Here is a 12,179-nt window from a genome sequence, read left to right on the forward strand (position 1 = left end):
TCACGGGTTGGCATAAAGTCATAAGATAATTTTTATTGTCGTTTACCGAGTCCGGGCTTTATTCTACGTTATCCGAAAAAATGAGTTTACGCCATTACTTTAAACGTGCAGAACTATCTTGAATGGAAGAATTTTAACATATATTATGTAGGTAAACACCCTAAAATGTTTCATTTATATTTGCATAGTTTTAATTTGCATATTCTACGATAGTTAAGCTTAAATGTTAGATATATACTGTACATTTATCGTAAATATTTTGCGAAGCACCTTCTGGAGGATTTTTGCGTAACAATACTTAGCCACCTATATGTATTTTCAGATTTTCTCGAGTCACTACAAAATTCACCTGTATTGTTTTAGCTCACTTGTAATTCCTTACCTGAATGTTACAACCACAAACATGCTATTGCAGTGATTTCGTTTCCTATATTTTCTATCAGCTTGTAATCTTTCTGTCGTTGTAGGAGGCATGGAACTAACAATAGCCGGGTACGGTTTCAAGCAAGATGCGAGCGTGACAATAAACAATAATGAATGTGACGTGACAGATTTGCTGTCGGACGGAATTTATTGCATAGTGCCAGCATCTGTAAGTTTGGTTCTTTTAATTCCAATTTTGATAGGTTTTTTTTTGTTAGAAGAAGTAGATATAGAAAATGTAATTTGTAGGGATGTCAACATATTCGAATATTCGTTCATTACACTAATATTCGAATACTGTTTCACTATTCGAATATTCGAAAATATGTATATATATATATAATGATATAATATATATGAAAAACATATAAAAGCCAAATGTAAGGACCAAAATGTTCGTTTGTGTCATTTGTAAAAACCGCTTTCATCATATACGCGTAAAAATGGCTTCTATCGTTGTCAGACGTGTCATCATGCATATTAGCGTCCCGATATTGTACATCGCTATGGTGATGACTGTGTAACCTTTTAATAGTCGCAAATTGGTGTAAATCCGTTACAACTCGCCCTTTTTTTCGGTAGGTGCGAACCGCGTGTAATTAAAAATCACCAGACAGCACAGTGACTCAGATTTCAATCAAAGTCGGTAAAAGATGTATATAGGTAAAGAAAGATGCTGATATCTGTAGAAAACAAGTCAAATGTAATGCATATCATTTCCTTTCTTTACGTTAATCGAATTATCCAATTAAAAACATTGTACTCAATATTCAGACAAATAGTAAACTTAAACCAAATATTTCCTTTCCATTATATTTCCCTTATTAGACTCCCTCATCCCGCAGTCTAAAACACCTCATTTGATTGTAAAATATTGTTCATGCTATTACGTTAATCTCCTGTCAAAATGAAAGCAATGACTCCTGCCGTTTTGAAGTATTTCACGCGATATCCGGTAAGAAGTCGGTTACGTGTAGTATGTTTTGAGAGAACCTTACTTACATGAGGGCTATATCCCTGTAAGAAAGAATAAAACCTATATAAATTATAATATTATGTAAATGAAGGCAGATAACGAATATTTTATATTCTAAAAGATAAACAAGCGATGAGAACTATTAGCTAGTCTTAATTCGTCAATGTCTGAATTACTTCTGGTGTAAATGAAAGTAGGTTTAATGCAGGTCGCTGGTTAGGGTATGATTAACACATAAAATTCTGAATTGATTTGTTGATCTGTTGAAGTCCGAATATTCGAATATTCAGTCGGAAGGTTGACCGAATATTCGAACACTAAAATGCTATTCTTTGGCATACCTAGTAATTTGTACTATAGAGTTCAAAACCATACATATTGTTTATCAATTGTTTAGAGTGTTGCTGGTACATTCAACGTTCGAGTGAATCAAGGGACTTCGGCCATGACGCATTATGGGTATACATACGATATGTCAAAGACAGCAACTGTGAACAGTGTCATACCACAAGTATTGAACGTTACAGGTAAGTTGCGTTATTTTGCCCGCATTTTCTATAACAAATGTGCTGATAGCACGCAGGTGTTAACATAACATGATAGTCATCATGAACTTTAAATATTATTACAGTTGTTTATTACTTTCAAATTGATACACATTTATTTCTAGCCGAAAAGACCTTCATACATGCGAGATATAGTAATGGACAAACCGTTATGTTGAACAGCGCTAATTCTTTTTTCTCTAATTAAAAGTGGCAATTTTAATTATTTTCTGACTTCTTTTCATCTCATAAGAACGTCCTATTTCACATTATATTTAAAACAAACTGATCCTATAATCATATTTCAAAGCCTTTTAAATCTTTGGGGAAAATAATTTCGGGAACAGGATAAGCAAAAAAGAGATAACAAAAATCTAAGGACCCTGAATTTCTACTTCATTGTTGCTTCACTTACATGTATTAATTTATTTTCTTTGTTGGCAGTTGTGTTACATCAACACTTTTTTAAGAATGTTTTAGCTATTTTCCAGCTTGTATGATATAGGAATCCCCTTGGTATGTAAAACAAAAGATTTTCTGTAAAGCCAGCTTAACGGCTTCCACACAAGTACAAATTCTGCAACTGAAGTGAGGTTTCGAACCGACAGCGCTGAGAAGCAACTGAATCGGATACAAAGTCAGCAACCATTCGAAGGCGGGTGTACTCTTTTCAATGCAAATGTTCCACTTTTGTAATATTATTGTTCTATCATTCCTACCATTACTTATGCCAAGTATGTCTGTCAGATTGTACTTACCAATACGCTAGAAAGCTTTAATTGGCAACTGTGTAAGAGACTTTGCATCTTGAGTATACAATTTGTGAATATTTTGAATGCTTCAAGCGCTCAGAGAACAAATTTAAGTGTCATCAGCCGTATGATTATTTTTTTATTAGACACAATCCATAAGCAACACCACCGACTTTGAAAGCGCACAGAGCCAAAAAGCATATTATTTCGTAAAAGGTTTTTTACATTGATGGCAAATATGTTTTTCTTTTTCTCTTTTGATACCGCAGGTGGCAACATAACAGTCCTTGGATCATCTTTCACAAATAATACAGGGTCTGTATTCATTGGATCAGAAAAGGCGATCGTTACTTTTTGGTCTGACAACCGGATTAATTTATATGTCGGTGAAATTGAGTGCGGAGTGCATGAACTCCAAATTGATGTCAACAGTGGCTTTGCAGTTAATTCGTATGTATGAGTTTTATTTATGTATTAGCAGGAACTGAATGTGTGTTAACTTTTAGGTCAGATGACTTCTGTTGTTTCCTTTTGTTGTTTGTTGCATTACTGCGACCTAATGGGTTATGTAGCCGCCACGTGAATGTGATATTAAAGTTTCACGACTAAATGGGATAAAGTCAGTCGTTTGCTGGCCCTTTAAAACGAGAGAGACAGGATACATGACACTATAGATAAAACTACAATTCACCTTCACCTTTAACAATTATTAATTTGGTGGGGGAGGGGAGCGGGGTCCGTGGAGGAGTGGTTAAGGTCACTGACTTCAAATCACTTACTCATCACCGATGTGGGTTCAAGCCTTGCTCTGAGCGTTGTATTGTTCATGTGAGGAAGCCATCCAGCAGGCTTACGGAAGGTCGGTGGTTCTATCCAGGTGCCCGCTAGTGATGAAATAATGCAGGGAGGGGCACCTGTGGTCTTCCTCCACCATCACAAGTTAGAAAGTCGCCATTTGACCTATAATTGTGTCGGTGCGACGTTAAATCCAACAAAAATATTTTTTTTTTCCATACAAGTTTGAAACATACGTAAAACTATTTAGACAGAGTTGCTTATTTCTGATTTCTTTGCAGAACTGATTTACAGCTGCCAAAAGTAATTGCTGACTTAAAAATAACATATGTATACCCGCTTCAAGGATCATCGTTAGGTGGGACACAACTTACAATAATTGGCTCTGGATTTGGCACAAATATTTCTCATGTCAAAGTCAAAGTCGGAACAGTTAACTGCAATATTATCACACTATCAAACTCAGAGATTACTTGTTTGTTAGAGTATGCAGGCACTACTCACTACGTGACAAATAAAGGAATAGATCCAGGTATTGATAGACAAAAATAGAATTATTGAAATTGTATTTGTGTTTATTTATAAAGTGCATATATTGGCGTCCCCGAAATATAAAGGTCGATAGTGAAAATGAGTACTTTGAAGAAAACAGAAAATAATTTATATTGTGTTTTACTGACTGCTCTGAAATTTTATATGTACATCTTTTACTTCCTGAAAATACAAATTGTTATATAGTTATGGATCCAAACTGATTTGAGAAATTTGCATAACAATGAAATTTCGTATCTATTACTTACGAACTACATATACTAAAGTCAAATGATATGCAGTGTATATGTTACGCGCATATAGCCAATCTGCGCATTTGGTAAATCGCGCAGCGCAAATAACCAATTTGTTATCTGCGCAACGATTTGTAAATCGGGCAGCCTTATATATTTCTTATATGCGCAGGGTAACTGTCTTGCGCGTTTGGTAATTGAGTCTGCGCTTTTAACATATGGATGATATCTCCCGATAAAATTGAATATCATTAGAGGGTTGGTTAGACTTGTAGGCCTACATAAAACTTTATTTTTAAAACTGACGGTGATCAGGCACGCGTAAAGGTGTGAATTGACTGTGCTTAATTTGTAAAGAACAATATTAACATTTTTTAAAAGTAAATGAGCGTATTTATGCTGTAATTTCAATGAGATGCTCACGTCCCTGGTAGTTTATGGACTAAAAATTTCTATTGACGACGGTATTAAGAGTAATTTGTCATAGGTGTTAAAAAACTTTAAAGTAATACAAAATATCCAAAGTATATTTTATAACACAAGTTTTTTAATTTATTTTTTTTATTTTATTTTTTTTTAACCTTTAATGGCCGTAGCCTGTGCGGGATGTCGATCCAGTGCGAATATCAAATCCTGAAATGACACCGATATTTCAAATATATTTTGATCATTTCTTACAGATCGTATTGATATTTTTTAATGTTTTGTGGTACAAAAGAGTAATTTTCGCCAGAAGGTGAACGAATTTTTGTTGCTGCGCAAGATGTGTCCTGTGCTAATAGAAAATCTGGGAATTACTCTGATAATATGAATAACTGCCATAAACCATGCTAACTTTTACATTGTTTAACAATTACAGACTGATATTGCAAATCTTGGTTTTAAAAATGTGTCATAAATTTATTTTAACATCAGTAAATTCATGGGAGTCGGTCACTTGGTTTCAATATCTGCAGTACGATACAATATGCAATAAAACTCAAACATGCGTGAAGGTGTGATTTCTGTCGGATAGCCACATCGTCTTCTCTATTTTTTTTATAACTAAAGTATTTTTACTTCATTCGATCACACGCAGTCATTTTATACCGGACATAGAATATAAAGGAGACTTACATAAAAGACTGAATTGCCACACACTTACCACAATTCACCATATCGCTTTTTTTTTTCATCATATTGAAAAAGCGAAATTCTTTTTTTACCAACGTGAGCATATCTCTTGACATGGCCAAGATTAAAAATAAAACAAAAATAAGCAGAATTAAAAGACGATTCTTAGAGATCTTTTATATTTATATCATTTTTTAATGTCTTATAGTGAGATAGATAGAATAACTAATAGGTTTCGTCAAAATGTGAACGAAATTTTACATTTTGTAGGTGCGCAAGATGTGTGTCCTGCGTTAATAGAATTCTGAAAATATTTGAAATACAGTGTAATTTCAAATTTTGCTATTAGTGCAGGACCGACCTCCCATGCAAGTTACAGGTGTAACATTGTAGATCCATTTAATTTGTAAAAAACTATAGTTTTAGTCTGTAATCGTAAATCGAAGTAAAATTAATATGATTTATAAAAGATATTCAAGTTATCAGAGTAATTTCCAGATTTATTATTAGCGCAGGCACACATCTTGCGCAGATAAAAGATGTAATATTTCGCTCTCGTTATGACAGAAATCACTCTTTTTCTAATCATTTTTTACAGCATTCATTTGAAAGTTACATAAATAGTATGTTTTATGAATGAAATATATTTGAAATACAGTGTAATTTCAAACTTTGCTATTAGCGCAAGACCGACCTGCCACGCAAGTTACAGGTGTAACATTATAGATCCATTTAGATTTGTAAAAAAAACTATAGTTTTAGTCTGTAATCGTAAATCAAAGTAAAAGTTAATATGATTTATAAAAGATATTCAAGTTATCTGAGTAATTTCCAGATTTATTATTAGCGCAGACACACATCTTGCGCAGATAAAAGATGTAATATTTCGCTCTCGTTATGACAGAAATCGCTCTTTTTCTAATATTTTTTTACAGCATTCATTTGAAAGTTACATAAATAGTATGTTTTATGAATGAAATATATTTGAAATACAGTGTAATTTCAAACTTTGCTATTAGCGCAGGACCGACCTCCCACGCAAGTTACAGGTGTAACATTATAGATCCATTTAGATTTGTAAAAAAACTGTAGTTTTAGTCTGTAATCGTAAATCAAAGTAAAAGTTAATATGATTTATAAAAGACATTCAAGTTATCAGAGTAATTTCCAGATTTATTATTAGCGCAGACACACATCTTACGCAGACAAAAATGTAATATTTCGTTCTCGTTATGACAGAAATCACTCTTTTCTATTCATTTTTTACAGTTTTCATTTGAAAGTTACATAAATAGTATATTTTATGAATGAAATATATTTGAAATATAGCGTAATTTCAAACTTTGCTATTAGCACAGGATCGACCTCCCACGCAAGTTACAGGTGTAACATTATAGATCCATTTAGAAAAAATATAGTTTTAGTCTGTAATCGTAAGTCAAAGTAAAAGTTAATATGATTTATAAAAGATATTCAAGTTATCAGAGTAATTTCCAGATTTATAATAATAGCGCAGATACACATGTTGCGCAGATAAAAGATGTGATATTTCGCTCTCGTTATGACAGAAATCACATTTTTTCTAATCATTTTGTACTGTATTCATTTGAAAGTTACATAAATAGTATGTTTTATGAATGAAATATATTTGAAATACAGTGTAATTTCAAACTTTGCTATTAGCGCAGGACCGACCTCCCACGCAAGTTACAGGTGTAACATTATAGATCCATTTAGATTTGTAAAAAAACTATAGTGTTAGTCTGTAATCGTAAATCAAAGTAAAAATTAATATGATTTATAAAAGATATTCAAGTTATCAGAGTAATTTCCAGATTTATTTTTCGGGCTCCCAGTTGGGATAACCCCATTTATTTTTGTAAGATATAAACATTTACAAAACAATAACCAGAAAAGAAGTCATTAAACAACCAATTCATACAAACATATGAATAATAAATTTAATGATAATATTATATTGAACACAATAGTTACATCGCCAGTAAAATAGAACTTGTTCGAAAAACGAAAAGACATGTAAAATTTGACGAAGTTTCTCTTGTCAAGCTTACAAAATTTTAATATTTTTTCATACACAGTAATTTCCAGATTTATTATCAGCGCAGGGCACCGAACACATATCTTGTGCAGATACAAAATATAAAATTTCGTTTACGTTTTAATGAAAATTAGGCCTACTCTTTATTCAGTCGATTTTGTAGTATAAAATAATAATAATAATAATATAGATAAGATCTGTAAGAATTTTCTTTTAATTCTGTAATTTTTTTATTTCATCTTTTATCTAAGACATGTTGAGAGATATGCTCCCGTTGGTAAAAAGAATATTATTGTGAAATTTCAAGATATTTCAATATAATAAAAACGATATTTTGCTAAGTGTGTGCTCGGGTGAAGTAGAAAATTATAAAAATAGCCTAAAACATACCAGAGGACGACGTGTGCAAGCTGGAGGAAATCACACCTTCACGCATGTTTGGGTTTTATTGCATCTTGTATAAGATCGGAGGTATTGCAACCTGGTGACCGACTGCCGTGAATTTACTGATGTAGAAACAAATTTATGACACATAATTTAAGTACCAAGATATTCAGCATTTGACATCTATATTTATTAATAAATTGACCAACTGCATGATTTATCAAACACGAAATACAGATTTCTGATATATAAAGTTACATTTGTTATTTGCGCTGCGCATTTGGTAAATCGCGCAAGATAAATTTATCCTGCGCAACTATCGTTGCGCATATAACCAACGTACAAAAATTTGTTATATGCGCTGCGCGTTTGGTAAATAGCGCAGATTGGTTATTTGCGCTCAACATATATATGCAATCTATAAATGTTATAAGCGCAAGGTGTTTTTCATCAAAAGACATTTTTAAACTGGCAAAACGGATGTACGTATATACATTTAATAGAAGTGACATTATAACAGAATGTCTTATATCCAGCAAGTAAACAGGGTTACACAATTCGGTTATGATCCTTTCAATGCAGTTTCCAAAATTATAAGATTTTAAGTAACAGCTACGACCTTATATTTCTGGGACGTCGATATGTGTTCTAATAGTACAATTGCTGTTATGAAACGAAGCAAAAGGGCGAATAGGTTTCCAGTTTTGGAATTCGATTTTATTGGGAGTATCAACTTGAAGCCATTTACGACCTATTAACTGGCACATTTTTGCACATTTTAACAAAGACATATCATAAGTTTATGAGTTAATGTCAGCCTTCAACATATTTTAGGGAATGTTTTGAATCCGCCTACAATGTCGTCTGCGTCAATAACTGTTATCTTGTTAGTAGTTATGGCTTGTTGGTTTGGTTGTCTTTCAGGTTTTGGTGTTTACTACGCTTTTGATAGGTCATTCATTACAATTAAAGAAGGTGACTTTGTGCAATGGTCCTGGGAAACACCGTCATTTGTCAACAATATTACACATGCAATTATCGAAGTTGACAGTCCTAGTTCGGTAACACAAAAGCCAGGGGGGTTCAGGAGTGGAATACCAAGTAGAAATGGTTTGTGGATATATGTTATTATTATTAATGACGTTACTTGCACAATATTGCATTAGATATTATATGTATGTATATACGTATGTAAGCGATTTAATCATTTTGTAAATATATTATTGTGTTAATAACTTGGCTACATGTGTCAGTTCAAACTTTTATATAAAGCTGGCTTGCAATAATTATTGATATGAAAATTAATTAAAACTACATTATTTTACTGTACACAGGTGTATTTACCAACCAGTTTGTCCGGACAGGCATGTATTATGTATGGAGTGGATTCGTGGATATATGGGGCATAAAGAATTATGCTGGTACCATTAAGGTAGTTCAAGCCAACTCCACATCAGAGAAAATTAGTGTTCGTGTAGGAAAAGCAGAAGCTGAGCATGTCACTGGAGGTGAACTGTTAATAAATTTCAAGATTAAAGATAATGAAGATTTCATGCTTGTATGATAAAAAGAAAAACAGTCTATATGCATGTCATTAATAATGGAAGAGGACATATAGTGTGACCTCTGACCGTTTGTACGCGTGCGGATGTGTATGTTTATGTGTATGTTCAGAGAAACGTGACCGGTGTATAAATTTTATATGCATGCATGAATATTGAAATAAATTGTCAGTAACCTTCACCAGAACAAAACAATGTGTATAGGACCCTTACCCATGAAATTTTCGTGTCTGCTATATAAATTTTGTATAATTTGATGTATATTCAAATTATACTATACTTCAATTCACCAAAACAAGATGGAGACGATTTCGTTATGAAATAGATTCATTTTTAATACAAACACACTTTATATTCATATGTGTGTAGTTTTTTTAAACATAGCACAGAGCACAGTTTAAACATACAACTATGCTACTTTATACTTACGCAGATACTAGTACTATTCATATTTTCCTACAGTGAGAGAAATATTTTAAATGATACTAATTCGTCCACTGTTCTATCAGACTCTTCTTATAACTAAATGTGATAACGTATGTTTGAAAAAAATTGTTCAAGATGAAATGTTTAACAACTATTGCACATATTTCATATTTTTCAGATGAAATTCATTTAGTAGATAGTACAGTCTGTAAACACATCTCAACTGGCAAAACGGGCTGCACAGAAAGGGAAGTGTCCTTTACAGATAACAGCGTCTTTAGCTTCGCATATTGGTCATGTTACACCCCGATAGTTAATTCAGTAAATGTTAATAATGGCACGACAAAGACAAACATAATCATCACTGGAGAAGGATTTTCTTATACAGAATGTCAAAATGAAGTCAGTTTTGGTGGGCAACGATGTCATGTAACAACGGCAAGCGAGAACTCATTAACATGCAACATAGAAAAGATTGAAAGACCCGATGTAGCAATTCTGCACCAACTTGAGCTGAAAGTGAACAACAGAGGATCCGCACGAATAAATATAATAGATGCAAACCACCGCGGCTTCGCTTTATTACCGAATATAGAAAATATTTCTCCAACAAATGGTTCAATAGCCGGTGGAACGCTTTTAACTGTTACAGGATTTGGATTTGAATCACCATTGATCACTATTGGCGGATATAACTGCATCATCATTGACTGTTCATATTCTGAAATTACCTGCGAAACTCCTGGCTCCCTGTCAGAAGACGAGAAAGAGGTTAATGTGTTTACTTATGTTCAAGGAATTCCACTTCAGTCCAAATGCGAAACGGAATCTGGAGATTGTACATTCTCCTATAAGTCTGAGTTGACTTCAACAATAACAACAATTTCTCCAAATATATTGTCGGGTACAACTTTCTGCACCATAACAGGTACATCATTAGGCAATGACACAACAGAACTTCATGTAACTATTGGCAATGTTGTCGCAAATGTAGCTGAAGCAGCCGATACGTATATTGTCGTAAACGTTGATAATATACCAGCTGGAGATAACGTAGTAGTTGTAAGGGTTAAAGATTACGGCAGTGCTACAGGTGTATTGACCGTATATGGATCGCTGATCATCAACAATGTGATTCCATCATCTGGTAGTATACATGGTGAAACTCCAATTACTATTCTTGGAAATGGCTTTATAAAGAACAATACATCTGTAACCGTTGGCGGGAAATCATGCTTTATTTTATCAACAACCTTGTCTAAAATATCTTGCATTACACAAGCTCACAATGCTGGCTCTGTTAGCATTGCAGTTGTTTCGAACGGACTGTCAAATACGTCCGCTTCGTATATCTATGCAACTGCTTCAACACCAACAATAACATCTATTATTCCGACTTCAGGCTTTCCTGGGGACACTCTCACTATTTTCGGTTCAAATTTTATGGGTGATGGCGTTACCGTCTATCTAGGTCAGTCGAGATGCGATGTCATTTCAGAAAATACTGATCAAATTGAATGTATTATCGGCAATCATCCAACAGGAAACGTGACTGTGTATGTTCAGGTTGCTGATCTTGGGATGTCTAACACAAACAAGCAATTTGAGTATCAACTCAGTCTTCTGAGTATAGCACCAATGCAAGGTAAAGTTCTATATATAGAGTAGATATTGCTGAATTATTATTGTGGTCAATTGTCTCTACAACTGTATTTAGCTTTACATCAACAATCTTATAAGACCGCTTCATATTACCTTGTGATCCTTGTCAATGAATTATTCATATAGATATGAGATTTAATGTTCTCTTATTTTTAGGTGGTATAGCCGGCGGACAACTTGTTCTATTGACAGGTACTGGAATCGATAGTTCAGCAGTTGCAACTATTTGTGGGAAAACTTGTTTACTTCGAGAGACAACTTCAAGTACTTACCTATGTAGAACTCCAGCAAATCCAGGTCGGTAGGGGTAAATGTTGTTTTAATGTTGCAATGGTAAAGGAAGCATTAAATTATCAAATGTTTATTTGTATATATATGATGATGTCAAAAATGTTTAAAAAGTACATAGGAATTTCAAGGGATATACAGGCGAAACAATGGATGAAAAATGAAAAACAAATCATAATTATTGTGAAATGATGCTTCTTATAATGTACTGTTTATTTATTTAAAACAGATAATTATTTCCTACTTCGATGACAAAAGAGCACAAATATAATTAATTTGCTAAACTGACCTACGTATGTCTGCCTGGCCTTTTGTTTCAGAAATCAGTTTTGATATTACTAAACATCTTTGCTAAGATTTGAAATATCATTGTAAATTACAAGGCTGTGAATGAAAAGCGTCCAGTTGA

At 33.3% G+C, this 12,179-nt stretch overlaps 1 protein-coding gene across 2 annotated transcripts in view; it reads left to right on the forward strand.

The window, feature by feature from the left end:
- Nucleotides 1-465: 465 nt before the first annotated feature.
- Nucleotides 466-12,179, forward strand: part of LOC128551865 (fibrocystin-L-like) — a 37,308-nt gene continuing 25,594 nt past the window's right edge. For both annotated transcript variants that reach the window (XM_053532792.1, XM_053532791.1), the window contains exons 1-7: nucleotides 466-592; nucleotides 1,797-3,146; nucleotides 3,773-4,023; nucleotides 8,757-8,942; nucleotides 9,167-9,340; nucleotides 9,999-11,465; nucleotides 11,639-11,779. In XM_053532792.1, coding sequence (XP_053388767.1) covers nucleotides 2,926-3,146; nucleotides 3,773-4,023; nucleotides 8,757-8,942; nucleotides 9,167-9,340; nucleotides 9,999-11,465; nucleotides 11,639-11,779 — 2,440 coding nt within the window. In that variant the 5' untranslated portion in view covers nucleotides 466-592; nucleotides 1,797-2,925. The remainder of the gene's footprint in view (nucleotides 593-1,796; nucleotides 3,147-3,772; nucleotides 4,024-8,756; nucleotides 8,943-9,166; nucleotides 9,341-9,998; nucleotides 11,466-11,638; nucleotides 11,780-12,179) is intronic.

The sequence above is a fragment of the Mercenaria mercenaria genome, unplaced genomic scaffold, assembly GCF_021730395.1.
Source record: "Mercenaria mercenaria strain notata unplaced genomic scaffold, MADL_Memer_1 contig_1781, whole genome shotgun sequence".
Taxonomy (NCBI): domain Eukaryota; kingdom Metazoa; phylum Mollusca; class Bivalvia; order Venerida; family Veneridae; genus Mercenaria; species Mercenaria mercenaria.